This window comes from Condylura cristata, unplaced genomic scaffold, assembly GCF_000260355.1.
Source record: "Condylura cristata isolate star-nosed mole 26May11 unplaced genomic scaffold, ConCri1.0 scaffold00002, whole genome shotgun sequence".
NCBI lineage: Eukaryota > Metazoa > Chordata > Mammalia > Eulipotyphla > Talpidae > Condylura > Condylura cristata.
Window position 1 is genome coordinate 77,784,324 of NW_004567103.1, and position 20,019 is coordinate 77,804,342.

The following is a 20,019-nucleotide window of genomic DNA, read 5'->3' on the forward strand; positions in this document are numbered from 1 at the left end:
AAAAAAAAGGACATCAAAGTCTGTTACTAAGATAAACCAAACTGATATGAATCTTAATTTATGCTATTACTGAGAACACACACAGAGATATAGAGAACATAGGAAAATGTATCATCTTAAGATGCCCATAGTTAATTAGCATTAAAATAGCAATGAGCACATTTAAGCCAGGTTTTGCCATCCTAATGCAATAATCAATAACTCCCTGGAGTAAGGATTTATGACAGACAAGAGACAGAAGTAAAATTATCTTGAACATCTTGTGTAGAAAGCAAATAAATGCACAAAGACTAATGTATCATGTACAAGGAAGAAAGAGTTTTTCTTGAAGGTATTTACATTAACCACTGTTGGAAATTTTAGAATAACAATAGTAATGATATGTAGTGCAAGTATGTCTTTATAGAAATATGTTACCTTTAAATTCAATAGGGATGTTACAATTTGAAAATCACTTTGAAATGATAATTTATTCCAGAAAGGTCATGAATAGTTGCCCCAAATACTGAGTGAAAAGTTCAAGGGGGGAGGGGGAAACTATTCAAAATGTGCCAGTGTCATCCATTCTTAATTCCTAGGGGGAAAAATAATTTTTATAGTAATTATTGCAGCATTGCTATATGTAGAAAGGCATGTATGATGTATTTCCTGAAACAGAGAAGGATAAAACCTCACCCTATAGAAAAGTCTTGCAAAAAATGGTTAGCCTGAGTTAACCATAAGTAAACAATCGGATATGTCCAAAACGCTGGCTTCTCTACAAAATCACTGGAGTAAGAAGAGTTCTAAAATGTTCAGTGTTAAATAGGAAAAAAAAACAAAAAACAGGCGTAAAATAAATGTTTAAGTTTAAAACAGAATGTAGCCCCAGTGCAAAACAGAGGTGGCGACTTCTCAAAATATTAAAGAAAGATCTCATAATCCAACAATTTTACTAGTATGTATCTACCAGAATACAACTCATGAAAAGGGAACTTTTTTGACTCCTATGTTTACTGCAGCACCTTTTACTCCCTCTGTCACATATTAGTCATTAATCACTTTTGGAACAGTGGACACTCATATTGTTAGTAGGCGATCCAACAAGACAACTTTGTAAAATAGTGTGTCACTCTGTAGTAAGTAAAAGACATACTTACCCTCTACCAAACAACCCCACATCTTGGTGTCTGTCTCAGAAAACCTTGCCATGTGTATCAGAAGACATTAGTGGCCTGTTCATTGGCATTTTTTCTAAGGGCAAAAATTGGTAAGAAATTCAAATAGCAAAACAAAAACAGATAAATCAAGCCATATCTGTGCAATGACATATGACAATGAAATTAAGCTATGGCTATGAGCATCACACAGATTAATCTCAGAAATGTATTATTGACTGAAAATAATATATCTTCAGTAACAAGCAGGGGTGAACAGTATATCTAACACAGAGTATTTCCTGAAAATAAAGTTTATTCTGAAATGTTCTGTTTTAAACTAGCCAAATTGTACAGCTGTTGACCATTTAGATGAGAATAATCAAAGTGCTCTATTATGCCAGGTGCCATAGGTTGCTTTGACATCTTATGTCAAAATGATACACAGACAAACAATCCTAACCTACAGGAGTTTTCTGATGGCTCTTCTACAGAGTAGAATAAGGGTACTACTGTATCTAACATTTAAATGAATGTGTATGCATTGTGAAAATTGAAAACAAAAAATTGGATGTTAGCTGCGAATTACAGAATTAAAAGTGACAAAGGCAGTTAGTGCTTTTGTGTTCACCACAGAGATTCTTCTGTTGAAATAAAAAGAAAGTCATTATTTTCTATTTCTTTGCAGAGTAAAAGTGAGCAAATTACTGTGCGGCATCTGACATCAGGGAACTGGGAAGTGATAAAGATCTTGGCATATGATGAAACTACTCAGAAAATGTGAGTGGTTTTGATTCTGTAAACTGGCTGGAACTTCATGTTGTCAGGTGAAATCTTTTCTGGCAGAATTCTGTTTACTTACGATGGTCCTAATCAAAACAGCATGACCATCTAAAGAACAATCTTTTCTTTTAAAATTTTCCGTTTATTTCACTGAAGTGTTACCTATGCAGAAACACATACACAGTCTCATGCAAGTGCATGTACACACACACACAGTCAAAGATGTCATGGTAAAGTGTGATGATATAAGAAAATAAATTATTTCCCTAATTAAAATCCTATGGTTGAATAATCGAACAACATTCACCTGTTCTTTGACAGCATGAAAGTAAAACTCCAGCTTGGCAAAAATCTGTTTGATGTTTGTGTTGTTTTCTTTCCTGGGCAGTTACTTTCTGAGCACTGAGTCTTCTCCCAGAGGGAGGCAACTCTACAGGTAAGTTATGTACAGGATGATTCTACACCGGTTGATTTGTCTGTGGTCATCTACACAGTATAATGAAGGATGGCATGGAAAAATCTGGTTTCACTCACAACATAGTTTAGGAGAATGTCAACTGAGTATATGACAAGGATCAACAGTAGATGACAAGACCTCACCTACCCTCTTGATCCAGTCCCTTAGCTGTAGAACTAGACAGTGTAATGACAATCTTTCCAATCCTTCCTTTTGTTTTATTCCTCATCTGTTTTTGCAGTCTCAGTTTTTTTTATTTTTTTATTTTTTTTTAATGCTTGCTTCTCCCTGCTGCCCACCTCACAGGCAATTACATATTATCCCCAGTGACCTTTCTTCCTCCAAACCTCATTTTGAATTTTCAATGCATTCATGTTTTACACACATCATTTATTCTTAAAGAGAACAAAGGTGTTGTAAACAGTCATGTGGATGAAGGGAAAGTTTCTCTTCTTCACCATTAGTTTGCATAATCCGTTAAGATCATAATTTAAACTAGGAATGCCTGTTGTTTACTAAAATAAAGGAATGGATGGGGACTATTTTCATCTGCCTGATTTTCCCAGATGCAAAGTTATATTCATGGGAACCCATGAAAAGGGCTTAAGGTCACACCAATTTAGTATTAAAATGTCTCTTCACTCAGAAAGCTTTCACCAGAAACTCCCAAGAATGGCTTTTATTTTTGCCTGGCCAGCAACTTATTAATTCCAGACTTTATATATACCTTCTAATTTCCATTTCACAGATCCATTTTTAAAGTGTCAAAACTGCCATGGCATATTCTCAGTGGAAATTCATCATGTTTGAAGAAGTGTCACCACTGATTCTTACCAAGTATCGTAGATTTTCCTTTGAGAGTAAAAATGCATGTTCAAAGTATCCTACCTCTCTTTAATCCACTCAGATACTTTTATTTATGCATAAATCACTTTCTTGTGAAGCAAGCCTCTCTTTATTATCACCTTTCCCAATATATCATTTTATTATACTTTGCTGTTTCTTTTTCCAGGAAAAATCCTTGTCCTCAATTTTAATGAATACCAAAAGAAAAACAGCTCTTTATATAAGAGACAGATTCAAAATTTAATTTGGAAGTCTTAATCAATACACTAATCACTTTTTTCTGTTTGATAAACTGCAATTTATCTTGCTTGAAAAAAGTACTACCATTGATATTTTCAGTTACTAACAGTATTTTCAAGATGTGGAAGTACTTGATCAATGTTTTATTTCTCTCACTTTATAAAAGTCTTTAAGAAAAATGACAATATCAGAAGATTAGACTTGTTCAGGTTCAGCCTGTAGAATTGCTTCAATCTCTGTTCCCTTATCAGCCTAAAATGTGACTTGAGTCACAATGACTTCTTAGATTTGTATGCTTCTCTTATGTCTCTAGTGATGGAGGCAGAACAGTCAATATATCTATCACCTGTACTAGTGTAGCAGGCTGTGTTATAAAGAAGATGTAGTACCAATAAATTTCCCCTTAAATAGCTCATCAAATGCCAATTGGATTGACTGTAAGATAATGTTAGTATTTAGCCCAGAAAATTCAATCAATATCTCATTCAGACCATAAAAATAATCATTGGTTGACTTAATGTCTGGGATTAGAAGATCCTGCAAAATGTGAGCTGGTACATATTCAGTGTTACAATTTCATCTATAAAATTTGAAATTATTTATTTCAGCAATGTCATTTCTGAATAATAAAAATATGCCAAGTTATATCTCTTGAGAATTTGTATATGAATAGTTTTATTAAAAAATGCAGAGAGAAAAAAATTTGAAATTCTAGTTAGATCATTAAATAACCCTATGTAATTGGTATTCAGTGTCTGTGATAATAGTTGCACATTGGGAATATAGTTAATGATATCAAACTATAGACTTAAGAATGGTTATAACAGCAAATGTTGTAATATGCCTGTGTATATAAAATATATATAACAAACATAATATATATATACATATATATATGTACAGAAAAGTATGATATATTCATGATATATACATATATAAATATACACAGTGACTAATGTTTTATATTTGTATGTATTTTTAAAAAGAAAAAAAAAGATGGACTTATATGATACCATATGGTAAAACTAATATTTTCAAGTGCCTAGTGTATATTAATTATCTTGCCTAGTAAAGAAATATTTGGGGTTATAATCAGCCCTAAATGTTACAAATGTGTCGTGACGTTGGTAACTATACTTTTATCCCAGATTGCTGCTAGTGATTCTGATGCCTGATTCAGTCCCCCCTCTTTCCCATCCCCATGCCTGCAGTATATTATACATAAAAAACAGCCTAACTATGATGTGTTAATAAATGTACAGCTCAGATCATGTTTAACTCCAAAGAGAAATTAGAATATTTTCCTAACTAAGTTTTTCTTTAATATATCAACAATGTTTTCATTTATCAGTTTGCATAATCTAAAATTCTTCTTTATTTATAAGATAAATTTTTCTATACATGACATTTGAGTAAATATCTTATCCCTATTGCCTTAAGCATCATTGTTTGTAAAATAAAGAGATGATTGCTCCTTTCTTTATCTACCTCCATAATATTTCAATGTATAATTACTAACATTATACAATTATCATGTAAGAATAACTTCATATCAAAATATCCAGCGCATATATTTAGTGGGGAAAATTGTGGTAACAAATTCTAATGTTTAAAATCTTGAAATCAGAAAATTGTGATCTTCATTTTTTTTGTGACTTATGAAAATACTCATTTTTTTCACCTAATATGTCTTGATGGTAATTATACACTAGTATCTGTGTGTATTCCTTCTAAAACTTAAAAAAAATCTGTAAATATAATGAAATAAGAATAAGTTATATTGAGCCCCATAGTATCTTTATAAATGACAAATACATGTTTATTACATTTATATGATATATGCAAATGTACATAAATTAAATTTCATTTACTACAGAAAAGAAAATTTATGTTTCAAAATTAGGAATAGAAATTAGTAATATTTGTTTGCTAATTCATAATTTACTAGGAACCTCAATGTAAGTAGTTCTGTATACTTGAAATACCACACATTCCAGTATCTAGAATGGTAGCATTTCTAACATTATTTCTTTTCTTCAGTGTTTCTACCGAAGGATTATTGAATCGTCAATGCATTTCTTGTAATTTTATGAAAGAACAATGTACTTATTTTGGTGCCAGTTTTAGTCCCATGAACCAACATTTCTTACTATTTTGTGAAGGTAAGATAATATTAAAGTAAATAATATAATTATATTAATTGATTTCTGATAAGATTGATTTTATTTGAGCACTTTCATTATTAATTATTATTCTGGCTATATTACTTGATATTCATAATCAATGGTTTTGTTAAAAGTCATAACTTATAAATATACAGAGATGTAAATTTTATTTGTATACTTCATTTATAGAATTTGGGAGTTAAGTCAAGATGTATACATGATCAATAAGTACAGTTTGATCATGTACCTTTCAAAAAAAGTAAATATACATATTTATACCAAAAAAGTAATACTATAATAATAAACTAATCTAGCTAGTATTTTTTAAGTAGCATTTTTATTGACATAATGCCTTAATTGCTAAGAGACTTAGGATATACAGAAATTTAATTTCCTGGTTCTAGCCCCATATTAATATTGAGAAATATATTCAGTCCAATTACTTCATCTATCTGGTAACAGTATACTATAGCCTTATTAGCTGTATGGTACCTCTAGATTATATTGATAAGAATATTCTCCCCTTTAATAGTATAACATATTTCCCAGAGATAAATTGAGATTTATGTGCCTTTTAAAATGTGAATTAACTACTACTATTTCAAGTGGTATCTTAAGTTTTCCTATTTTAAGACAACATAGAATTGGTCAAACCTTGTTCTTTTATTTTTTCCACTGATAGTGAAATGAGGTAATAAAAAAAGAGACATACATTGTTGATGACACCAAAGAATACCCCTTAGACATAAGCATTTCTTAGAGATGTAAGTTTCAAGGTAACATATTATTGTTGCATCTGAACTGACCAATTAATTTGAAATAATTGGAGGTCTTAGTTGATAGATATTTTAAATAAATATGTAAGTAGCCCAATTTTTATTTTATTAATGAAATATTTCTAATATACTTGCTTTTTTTTTTTTCTTGATTGAGTAGTAAATAGAATTTGCTGTGAGATAAGTAAATAAAATGTCACAGGGCCATGTGAATCTGCACATAAGTGAATATTCCTTAAATAACTATTGATCAAGATATCTGAGATTTAGATAAAGCCATAGAAGTATAGAAATATCAGGGAATTTGGAAACATGGGACTACTAACAATAAACTCTTCAAATAGTGTCTTTATGTGCTTTTACTTTATAAATAAAATATTCATAGAAAGGAAAGAAACTTAGTTATTTATCTAGTTTCTATTTCATTATATTTTAAATGTGAAATAGTGCCATTTTGAAAAAGGAGCTCTGTCCTATAGACTTTTAAGTAGTTATTACTTAAATTTAAATATCTTTAATGTATATGTGTGTGTTGTGTACACACATATAAACACACACACACACACACATGTATTTTGTTTTTAATACAGGTCCAGGGGTCCCAGTGGTCAGTCTGCATAGCACAGACAATCCAACAAGTGAGTACATGAGCAGGACAATGCAGATTTGTTATGGTTGGTATTGACCTTAGGCATTATTATATTATGCATTGAATATCATATTCTATAGACTCCTCAAGTTTTCTTAGTACAAGGCAAGCTGAGTAGGCACCATCAACTTGACCTTGTTTACATAGGATGTGGTTTGAATTAGGTTACAGCCTGAATTGTGTCTTTTCCACCGAATTGGATATCTTCTATATCTAAACTAAGTGAGGAATAATTGATAAGGCTGTTAGATACACTTCAAAATACTGATTCCTTAGTGTTCTGGTCTTTCCCAAGGTCACATTTAGGTCATTTATCTGAAATATCATATTTTGTGAAATTGGCAAAATTACAAAAAGATACTATTTTGCAATTTGCTGTCTTTTTTTTCTTTCTTCAGATAATCCAAGTCTAGTTTTAATATGTAATTATTATATATATATTTATTCAATTGTACATAATTTAGTGAGTGAACTTTTAGTTTATCAATATTTCATATACTGTATGTATTCAGTATATTGATATTTTATTTTATCAATATAACAAAGGTTGGGGATACTTTGGTAGTAAGATATGATCAGTCAGTTTAAGAATGTATGGTGTGATATGTAGGTAAATGCATGTTTCAACTATATTTAAAAATGAGTAGCCAGATTATTTCCTATGTTCTGTTTCTTTCCTTCTATCATTTTCCCTTCTTTATTTTATTTTTCATTAAAATATATTTGATCAGTAATCTCCTGCTTTCATGTTTTAATGTTGGTTACTATTATCTAGTAATGGAATTTGTATTTATTAACTATTTAATCTCCAGAAAACCCATTGAAATAATTGATTTTATTATCTATGCTTACAGACAAGGAAACTGAGTCATGGAGAGGGTAAATATGTAACTCTGTCTAAAAATGTAGCAGTAGGTGGCAAAACCAAAAGTTAAATGAGACAGTCAGATTCCCTAATCTATTACATTTTATCTCGTTAATATTAATAATAATAGAGACTACAATAGTAATAAAGACCATGTAATTAATACAATAGAAAAAAGGTTGAATTTTATAGACATAGAAACTATTATATAAAATGTACCCATCACATACTTCTGTGGGATATGAGACATGTTAATTAATATAGTATAGAATAAGTGCCTTTTTAGATAAATAAGCAAATTTTATATGAGAGATTAAGATATTTCTTAGTATAGAATTATAATCAATATAAATTGCATGTTCTATCAAAATGATAATTGAGACTCTTAGTTTTATTTTAATTTTATTGTACTGTTACAAGGCAATGTTGTTTTCTAGTAATTTCCACCACAAAATATAAAATATTTTTGTCTAAGGATAATCCGATTTTTCACACTCATGAGTCACTTGTGATGGTCTCAGACACAAGAAACATAAAAATTTACATTCAATTGCTAGTAATTGTTTGTGCTAATCAATATTTGAATGTATCTTTGGTAAACTAATGAATCAATCATAAGTCATTTGGGGGCAACAAGAAGTAGATAGGACATGAAGAGAATAAACAAAAATATTTAATACAAATAGAAAACCTTTAAACCTAGTAGTTATCAGAGGAATGTAGGGTAAAATTCTGCCATGTAATTTTTCTTAACAAATTAATAACATCAAAAAGCTTACAATGCTAATGAAGATATTATGAGACTCTCATAATGTGCTGGTAGATAATATAAAATATAGCAAATCTTTTAGCAAAAATCGGGTTAACCATAAATCTTAAACATGTCATATCTATTTACCCCTTGTTTTTCTTTTAATGGTTTATACTGAGAAAGTAATTCTAAAGAGAGTAATTTACAACACTGTAATGATTAATAGTTAAAAATATAAATAGAGAAGGGAATTTGTAAATAAACTTTAATAGGACATTAGTCAATACCCTGAATATCTTCCATCTATATTTTAATATATTCCATTCAGTTTTACTCTTTCTTGGTTTCTGCCCCAAAAGTAATAAAAAGATGACATAGTCTGTTGCCTTTAAGATATCACTTGGATTCAGCTAAAGGCAGTATTGTAGGTTGCTGAATACAAGAGAGTGATTTGGGAGTAACTGTCCACACAGCCCTCACTTGTGAAGTTACCACATGGTATGGCTCTTGCTTGCATTCACACCTTCTCTATGGTGTCCTGAGACTGCTCCGTTCCAGTGCCCTGCAGACCTAATCTCTGTCATAGACCTAGTACTGAGCGACCTCAGTACTAGCCTGTAAGATTCCCCTATTCTTTGTCTATATCTCTGTATGTACTCCTTTATTATATTTCATCAAGTTTTAATAAAATAAGCCACCATTTTCCCACTCAAAAAATGATCAAAAAGAGTGATTACAATACTCAATTCTTCAACAATGCTTAAGCCCTATTTCTAAATAATTAAGGAATTCAACTCTCCATGCCATTTAAAACAAAACTGCTAAAAAATTCATATTAAAGTTCAAGAAGGAAATGTATGCAAGTGTTAAAATTCTTACATTTAGCCTGACAACCTTCCAAGGAGTTTTCTTTTTTCTTTTTTATTATTTTCATAATGTTCCATGATGAACATATATTACTTTTATAATAAAGTTGAAACCCTTCATTAAAATGTTCAGTGAATATTATTTTAAAAAATGTTCAGTGACTTGAGAATATGTATAAATAAGTAAAATTATACTTAGCTAATATTTCAAAAGCCCTTTGTCTCCTATTCTTATGATTAACTTTTTGTGTATGTGACTTTTCCACTTTTGTACTTTACTTTCTCGTAGTGTCTTTTTCTTTGTGTTTCCACTTTCCAGTGTCTTTTTTTTCTAATTCTTCTTATTTAACATGTATTTATTTATTTGTAGAAGAACTGTGGTGTAGGCCAGAGTTGTGAGTGGGAGAGAGGATTCACCAGAGATAGAATGGCAGATTTGTTGAAATAACTGCTGAGGGGAGCAGCCAGCCAGACTGGAGAGGTCTGCTGCACCATGTGGGTCACCTCCCTGTCTGGGGATCTAACTCAGGTCACAGAGGCCATAGTGCTGAGACTTAGCACTAGGTCACCTAGAAGGCCCCTCTAATTCTTCTTTCTACTTCACTTACAGTTTCTTCCTCTCATTTTATTTATCCTTTCTAATTTGCTGTTCTTATTTCTCTTGTCCTCAGTTCTCCTTAAAATAACATTTTAGCATTCCCTTTTCTCAGTTTTATCAAAAGCTGTGTATTAAATATTTTTCTAATTTATTGTGAAAAATCGCTGTCTGCCTCTAATATATTAAGAATTTTTCTATTGCTGCCCCTTTACTTACATACTTAGCTTGCATAATAAAATTAGGGTGTTTTTTTTCCTCAATAGTTTATGATAATAAAAAAATTGAAAAATTATTAATATTTCATATTCATGTGAGTGCCTCTAGGTGTATTGATCCATTCATTTAGTCTATTAATCCTTTAAACTAAATAAGCTATTTTTCATTTATAAAAATCTCTCATAACTTATATTTAAAGGTATAAAAATAGGGCCTCCCTAGTGGTGTAAAGGTAGGTCTCAGTATCGTCACCTTGACAAGCCTGAGTTCAATCCCTGGCCAAGGAGCAGCAGACCTCTCACCCTCTTTATTTCTGTTCTACACCCCAGTTCTTGTATGAATAAATAAATTAAAAAAATAAATCTTTATAAAAATAAAATAATTAAAATTATAAAAGTAATGTTATCACATATATTTTCTGTAAATAATTGCCCACTTATAGTTGGCAATATCAGTGATACTGACATCTTTTAAATACTTCAGAAACTACTTTTCTCCACAAGTGTATTTTTATAGCATTTCTTAGATTTTAGTGCTGAATCCTTGATGAAACTTATAGACTTATTCACATTTAAATTATATAATTGAATATTCAGAATAGTTTCTTGGAAAAATATATTATTATTTAAATAATCAAAAATGTTGTATTTTGGGAGTAGAAGAAATAAAGTCTTCTGTGGAATTAAAAAATAACAAATTTCCCTCACATATTAGAAAACACATTAATTTATAAAACAGGTAGTAATTTGAAACCACACACATAGAATTCAAAGTATAATTCAGGAAACAGGAAATTAAATGATTGTTGGAATATCCTAATCACTATAATAGAAATGTAGATACTTGAAAGAAAAAAAAATCAGTAGAACTTTCAGAAAGATATGATAATTCACAACATAAGACACAAAAACATTGATATTTTCTGACAAATTATTCAATGTTTCTGAAACAAAACAAGTTAAAGATGTTTAATGTACAGGACACACGGAAGCCAAAACATCAAGTTTGATTCATCCTGAGTTTGGATTTTACTGTAAATTACAAATTATAAACCATTCACAACTTAAAATATATTCTTATTCTTCCCATGGAATACCTTAAAGTAGACATGGCTTCTTGCCATGAAAAAGAGAAAAAAAGAAAAAGATTGGATAAAATAACAATTTTCAATCATGAGGTAATAGTTAGCTACATCTCTGATCCCAGAAAAAAAGTAAATAGATGAGATTAATGTTGTAATCACACAGTTTTCCTATTTGGAATAATTTCCTGAAAACTGGTACAATGAAAAACAATCCAACAAGAGTATAATGGTATCTCAGAACTATAGTGGAGACCTAAACTGCAGTTCAGAAAGACTGAAACTTTTCATATGCTGGCAGAGTAGAAAGTAAGTGAAGAGGATAGAGGTACATGAAGTTTATCTTGAGTCTGTTGCTGGGAATACCTGGCTAAGTATAAATAGAAAAATATAAAAGCAACTTTCAAAAATAAAGATACATTACATCCGCTCATTGCATACAGAGTAACAATGCATAGAATGGCTTCAGACTTAATATCAGTAAAAATCAAACATGACAGTAAAGTAAAATCTTAAATGGAAAATTTTAAAATCAAATTTACAATTTAAGAAATTAGATTAGAAAAAAAGAGCAAAAAGTACAGTAAGTTGAAGGGAGGATAAATAAAATAAAATGGAAATTAATTATATAAAAATAAACTAGCAGTGAAACTATATGAAACTAAAGATACTTTGAAAAGATCAATTATATAATGATGAAATTTTAGTCATAAGAGTGTATCACTGCCATTTTCATGAATGAAATAGATTGTCAATAGAGGTGATAGCAATGGGGTAATTAAAAGTAATTTGATACAGTAAATTTAACATCTTAATTCAGAGATAAAAGACATGGCATGCTAAACATTCAAACAAAAAGAAGACAATATATAAATATCCCCTTATTTACTAACAATTTTAATTCACAACATTCCTCCTATTTAGAGAAGTCCTGTTCCAATTAGTTCCACTCGTGCATCCTATGCAACATTTATTAGGTGTATACTAAGCTTGAAAATATAAGGTCAGTATTAATCATACTTACTTAGAACTTACAAAAATACTTCAACTACTTCTACTGACAAACATACTGTTGAGTGACAAGACTGGAGAAAAGTTAGAATGTCAGGTCTCACTGCAATTTTGTATCAGAGGATTTCCCTTATGAAAGGGAGCAAAAAATAGGAATACCAGTATAAAAGCTGTGTTTCTTTCTTGAAGTCATACTTGTAAATAAAACAAAGAACAAATCAACAATGAAGTTTACACACATCCACAAAACTATTAGACATGAGTGACTTTATCATGGTTAGAAGTAGAGTCAGTATGGGAAAAAACAACTATTTTATAAAGTACAGTATAATACAGAATTTAAAAGTAGTTATAAATCATGGTTAATATAACTCTGAAATCATAAAAGAGCCAAAAATAAATCTAATAAAAATTTGAAAGTTGCCTAAATATAAAAGCAAGCATTGCTTGGAGGAATTGAAGACTTTAATGGATACACCTACATACTATGTATTAAATAACTATTTTAGCATTTAAATTTCTTCAATAAATCTATAAATTTAATTTCAGTCAAATTTCTACTTAAATACCAATGTCCCTTCATGTTTTATCAATTGTTTCCTTTGTATTATTTTCTTTTGCCATTGTCTGTATTTTATGTTTTAAAATTCATTGATGTTTTCTTCTGAAGCATGTAGAATGCTCTGAATCCCATTTTTTATCTTAAATCTTGTTGTTTTCCTGGATCTTATTCTTCAGCTTTTATTTTTAGAGATTTAACCTGGGTCTCTTCAATTATCATATTTCTCTTTAATAGCCTCATTTTTGTTTTATTGTATATATGCAATATAGTTATAATATTTTTATTCATGTCATTGACTATTCATTATATCATCTGTGTCATTTTGGGCTATTTCTATTGATTAATTTCTCATCTTGGGTGACATTTTCCTCATCTCTTGCATGCCTGTTAATATTGTACTAAACTTCAGACACTGTGATTTTCATGTTATTGGGTGGTAGATAATTTTGTAGTCATGTTAATATTCTTTAGAAGGGTAGTTGCATGTGAGAATTGCATTTGACAATGTAAATGCTAATCCCAGGTCTAGGTGCAAGTGGAGAAAATCTCACTTGATGAAGGAAGCTCTGTTTGAAAATTGTTGTTACTAATTCAGGAGAATTAATTATTCCCAAGCACCAAATGGTAACAGATGTTGAATTATTTATTGTGTTTCACTGATTCTTGATCAATACTTAGAAGTTAATGATTTATATTCCCCTTTTTGATTTATAGAATATTTTGTATTGGAAAATAATTCTATGCGGAAGGAAGCTATTCTCAAGAAGAAGATATTAAAGTCAGAAATTAAAATGCTTCATATTGACGACTATGGTAAAGTTTTGTGCATGCTATCTTATTTGCGAACAACTTTCTCTGTTATCTGTAGTTTCACATGTAAATGACTCTCCATCTTTAATGTTTTGCTCTTTCTTTAAAAGAACTTCCTTTACAGTTGTCCTTTCCCAAAGATTTTACGGACCGAAACCAGTATGCTCTTCTGTTAATAATGTAAGTATTTTATTTGTTTTTGAAATAAAGGAATCTAAGGATTTTATAATTTTTCTTATGCCTCACATGACAGCAGAGTGATTAAAACACACATACACAGAAGTCCTATGTGTATAGTTAGCCAGGACATCTGTCAGTTGTGTGAGTTACTCAAGGACATTACCACTATTAATAAGGAAAAATATGTAAGCTTTTTGTGCTTCTTGCATCCCAAATAGAACTTGATGTTACCACTGGGAATAATGATACCAAGAGTATGGTGTGTGGATGTCTTCTTAGCAATTACTGAAGCCCTATTCACTCTCTCTCTCTCTCTCCTCCTCTCCCCCCCCCAAATTATATTGGTATATAATTCTCATTCTTGTGGATACCTTTGTTAAATGAAAATTATATTATATATTTATAATATATTTATAAAGGCATGAGCATATAAATAACATGGGATCAGTCCTTTAAACATTTTTTTAATTTTTTATTTGTTTACATCATTCTTCCTTTTGTGCATTTTTCATCTAATTTGTAATCTCCATGTGCCATCACCATAGTCCAGTGCATGCTTCCGCCCCAATTCTGATCCCACAACCTTTTCCACCCCCATAAAATATCTCTGGTTTATAGTTGTTCATTGTTTTCATTTTTACTGTATTATATTTCTCTCTCTCTCTCTCACTCACTCACTCACTCTCACTCCCCTCCCCCTTTCTCTCTCTTTCTCTCTTTCTCTCCCTCTCTTCCTGATCCCTTTCACTCCTGCTTTGAGTGAAAACATCCAGTATTTTTCTTTTTCTTCCTGGCTTATTTTACTAAGCGTGATTCCTACTGAGTAGCAACTCTCCAATTATCCCTCCCTCAGCACCTGGTATCCAACTTTCTACTCTGTTTCTGTAAACTTAAGTCATTTTAAATGACTCTTTTAAGTGGAATCATGAAGTTTGTGTCCCTCTGTGACTGGTTTATTTCACTTAGGGTAAAGTCCTTACCATATATCTGTGTTGTTGCAGGTAAGCCCTATGTCCACGTGTTATTAGTTATGTAAAACATTTATCAGTTATGTACAACATTGAGGAAACATCTCCATGACTGATACTATTGTTACTAGTTGTATCTCTCCTGTCCCTTTTCTTTCTTAGATTAATGGTCAACAGAAAGCAACTCCCATGTTTAGAAAACTGAATCTTAAGTTTTCTCAACACTGTACCTCACTTTCTGTTTCTCTCCAAAAATGGGCTGAGTCTTAGGGAAAGACACTCTACTTGGCATCCTTCCTTGAAGTATGATGCACATACCCAGATTGATATATGGACAAGTATACCCACTTGTGTAGCCACTGGCTCCAGAGAAGTAACACACTTTGGAGGGGGGGGAATACAAGAGTTACAGATTTTTCTGTTGAAAATTACAGATTTCCTCTGGTATAGCTTGTCCTGGCATCACATTTATGTTTTAGTCTGGGTGATTTTAAATTCAGTAAGAGTATAAGAACTAACACAAAGCTCATTTTTTCTTGTTCAAAAGGGCTAGCCAGGTCTTTGTAGTGGCTGGGTAGTAGAGTTTCAGTATTTTAACTTGAGTATTTAACTGGATTTACCTCTCAGCTCAAAGATGTTCCAATACATTGATCAATTTTTCTAAGTTTCGGTTTCCTTATAAATATATTGGAAATAAAAATATGGACAATTTATAAAAAACATTTACCATAGCAAATAGTAGTAAAAACTTAAACTTTGTGTTTAAAATTATAACCATCTTTATAGTTATTAGTAGTATTTTCATGTTTAAATTTACAATATAGCTATGTAATTTGGTGTCAGTTACTATTTAATAATCTTACATTACTAAAATGCAAAATAATGTAGTCGGATTCAGAATTTAGTTTTCCATGTCTTTAATTGATAAAAAGAGTGAAAATAGCTATTAATTTATCATTTGCTTTCTGTGTGTTGAATACTAAATATCAATTTATTTTATCCAAGCTGTCTTTTTCTTAGAGGCAAATTTTCAGAAGTTTTACACTCTGATTTACAAAACCAAACTGAGAAATTTTCTTTTTGGATTTTATATTTATTATTTTTTAATCGGCATGATCATCCCTAAAATATTTATGATTGGAAAACTTTATGGTACAGAATGTCCTAAGTACATTTTTTAAGTGTTTTCTTGGAATGCTTATCATTTAAAGGTATAGTATTCTTTTCAGTGACCAGCAGTCTCCCTTCTTTTGAAATATAATAGAAGAATGATAAACTTTTCTTTTCTTAAAACAAAAATTAGAGAGGAATCGTGAATAGACTGCAAATGCAGCTAAAAGATGATTTAATGATTTTAGTATCACTACTTCATTGCTGTTTTGTGCACTGTATCTACTGCCCAGCACACTGTGAGCTATTTCTTCACCTAGACAGATGGGTTTGTATCTAGGAAATTCCATGACTAAATGAGACTGGCTGCAGGAGATAACCTGAGTAGGTAGGAGGTAGATTACACTTGAAGAAAGTAGCTTCTGGCAATTTGGAATCCCCTTTCTGCTAAATCATCACTATGAAGCTTCAGAAGAATGTTCCTACTGCCACCAGACAACTTACCATGAAGCCCTCTGTAGTCATATTTTCTAAAAACCAAGCCTAATTTCAAAGAAAATGCACTTGAACTACTGGCAACAGAGTAGCTTACTATAGTGGTAAATCTAAGCAGCATTGCCACTACAAATGTATCTCAGTGACCTCAACCTGTAGTGGTCTCTATAAGGTCAAGACCTCCTTTTCCTTTCATACTCTTCCTATGTTCTTTCTAGATGCCTAAATGTTTAACTTCATAGGGAGTCTTTAATGATCTAATTACATTTATTGCAGCATTTGTTACCTTGAATTGTTCTTGTTTGTGTAATTCTTATTTTCTGTTTATGTAGAAGTAATTTAGTACAACACTCACTACATGTTGATTTTGTGTGCAAGAAGCTGTGCTAATGGTTGTGGTGTAGTAAAAAGTTTATAAGTATCTTAAAATATAGTGTTTTAGATTTGTGTAGTATAGTCAAATGCCTAGTAGACATATAGGAAAATTACTGACTAACCTGTAATCAATCCTCTTAGTGCTGCAGGATGAAGATTGATATTTATTGGTAGATGTTTATTTGATGTTTACTGATAGGTGTTTATATCATAAGTAAGTAAATACAAATATTTAGATCATGATAGGCAGCAATCCGTACAAATGTGCTATTGTAAAAGGTGAAGTTTGAATTTTTTGTTGTTAGTTGTCTCCATGAAAAGAAACAGTGTAGAGCTAGAGAGGTACATTCAATGCTAAGGAATTACCATCTCTTCCTACTTTGTGTTCTTTCATGTTCAGCTTATCAATGCCACACATGAGAAAGGTCTAACCTAGGAAATCACTGACTGTTCAATAAGTTGTATTAATTTCTGAAGTGTAACAAACTCTGCCATGCCTCCTTCAGCTTTGTTCTCTCTCCCTGAGTTTATCTTCCTTAAAATACTAATGAATTAATTGTGATCCATCAAGTCTTTTTTTTATTTTTATTTAATTAAATATATATATATATTTACATCATTTTTTACATCATTTTTCATTTTGTGCATATTTTTTCATCTCTGTTATAATCCCCATGGGCTTCCCACCACCAGTTCACCCATAGGCCATCACCACAGACTAGTGCACTCTTCCCACCCCAGTTCTGATCCCATTCCTCCCTTCCACTCCCATAAAGTGTCTCTAATTTATAATTGTTCATTGTTTTCATTTTTACTTTACTACCTTTGTTTGTCTCTTTTTTTCCTCCCCCAACCCCTTATACTCACTATGAGTGAAACCATGCAGTAAATTTCTTTTTCCTTCTTACTTATTTCACTAAGCATGATCCCTTCTAGCTCCATTCATGTTGCTGCAAAAGGCATGAGTTTATCTTTTTTGAATGCTGAGTAATATTTCATTGTGTATATGTACTACATCTTTTTAATCCACTCATTTTGGAGGGCCATTTGGGTTGATTCCATATCTTCCCTATTATAAATAGAGCAACAATAAACATGGGGGTGCAAGTGTCTTTTTGAATCAATGTGTTTGTGTCCTTTGGGTAGATACCTAAGAGTGGGATAATATGGAAGCTCTATTTTTAGCCTTTTGAGAAACCTCCAAATAACTTTCCATAGTGGTTGTATCAGCTTGCACTCTCCCCAGGAATGTCAGAAAGTTCCTTTTTCTCCACATCCTCCTCACCTTGCTAGTTGTTTTAAGATGTGTCATTCTCACTGGTGTGAGATGATAGCTCATTGTGGTTTTAATTTGCATTTCCTTTATTACAAGTGATGTTGAATATTTTTTCATATGCCTGCTCTTACCACCTGCATTTCTTCTTTGGAGAAGTGTCTTTGTAGTTCTTCTGCCCATTTTTTGATAGGGTCATTTACTTTATTTTTCTTGAGTTTAATCAGCCCTATATGTACCTTTGTGATCAGTCCTTTGTCATTAGTATTATGTGCAAATATTTTCTCTCAATTAGTGGGGTGTCTTTTTGTTTTGTGTAGTGTCTCTTTCTTGCTGTACAGAAGCTCTTTAACTTAATGTAATCCTAGCTATATATCCTTTTCTTCACTATCATTGCTTTGGGTGATGTATCTTTAAAGATATTATTGAGGTGTATGTCATGCAGAGTTTCACCTACCTTTTCTTCTAGATATTTAATTGTTTTGGGTCTAGTTCTTTAATCTATTTCAAGTTGGTTTTTGCACGTGGTCTGATATAGTAGTCTAGCTTTATTATTTTGCACATAGCAGTCCCATTTTCCCAGCACCATTTGCTAAACAAACTTTCTTTTTTCCATTGCATATTCTTTGCTCCTTTGTCAAAAAGTAGCTGCACATAAACCTGTGTGTTTATATTTGAATTTTCTATGCAAATTTATTGGCCTGTATGTCTGTTCATGTTCCAGTACCATGCAGTTTTGTTTATTATGGTTTTGTAGTATAGCTTGGAGTCTGATTGTGATGCTTCCAGTCTCTTTCATTTTGGTCAGGAGAGTTTTGGCTATTTGAGGTTCTTTTGTGGTTCCATATAAATCTCATCAATATTTGTTCTATTTCAATCCATCAAGTCTTATCTTCCTGAAGCTTTCTTTCACCCTCTTATCAGTCCATCATCATATCCTATTAAAAATCCCAAATTTTGCCTCCTCTTACAGAGATAACATTCTCTCCAAACTGTTCCATATAACTTGAACCATGTGGTTATTTTCTTAGAGATGCTTTTATATGTTATCTAGGGATTTTCTGACTCCCACTAGATATTGAACCAATGCTCTGCAGTCTGCAAGCCAGTAGTTAGAGCAATGATTTAAAGAATGGCTTATCACTATTTCAGTACTTTAATAAAATAGAAATGTTAAAATATATTTTATTCATTCTGTATATTAAATGATACCTAATTTATGTGTGTATTCCTCAGAGCAGCTAATTCTTACAATTAGTTACTCCACAGATATGTATTGAATATATAAATGGATGATGTCTAGAAAAATAAGAACATGTTAACTATTACAATTTTCCTATTAAGCCATTCTAAATTAAGAGAATCATTAATAACTATGTAGACATTTTCAATGTTCAACAAATGGGTGATGCGTGTAAACTATTTGTCAGCTTTTCTATATATTCTCTTAAATACCAGAATGTAATCATTGATAAATTCATACTAAGTGAAATTAGCTATTCATTTCCAACAATCAAGACACCATCCCTTTTCTTTTTCATACAATTTGCTTGCCACAAACACTATAGATACTGTTTAAAAATTTTAATAGCATTTTTATTGTTGTCTTGCTCTGTGGTGATATGCAAAATTCTACATTCTTCTTCATGTCCCATGTTAGGACATCACATTTAGAGGTTTATATTTATTCTAATCTGCTACCCTGATGTCTAGATGCAATGTCTGTTCTTTATTGTTCTCTCTTCTCTCTTAGTTAATTTTCCACTTTCTATTTTTTCTCTTTTAGTTCATTCTGGATGTGGTTCT

General features: G+C 31.2%; 1 protein-coding gene across 3 annotated transcripts in view; it reads left to right on the top strand.

Moving 5' to 3' along the window:
• The window catches only part of DPP10 (dipeptidyl-peptidase 10 (non-functional)), a 1,217,772-nt gene that overhangs the window by 1,167,384 nt on the left and 30,369 nt on the right, over positions 1 to 20,019 (top strand). For all 3 annotated transcript variants that reach the window (XM_012726412.1, XM_004674706.2, XM_004674707.2), the window contains exons 14-19: positions 1,825 to 1,916; positions 2,308 to 2,355; positions 5,503 to 5,624; positions 6,994 to 7,041; positions 13,717 to 13,815; positions 13,923 to 13,992. In XM_012726412.1, the coding sequence (XP_012581866.1) occupies positions 1,825 to 1,916; positions 2,308 to 2,355; positions 5,503 to 5,624; positions 6,994 to 7,041; positions 13,717 to 13,815; positions 13,923 to 13,992 (479 nt within the window). The remainder of the gene's footprint in view (positions 1 to 1,824; positions 1,917 to 2,307; positions 2,356 to 5,502; positions 5,625 to 6,993; positions 7,042 to 13,716; positions 13,816 to 13,922; positions 13,993 to 20,019) is intronic.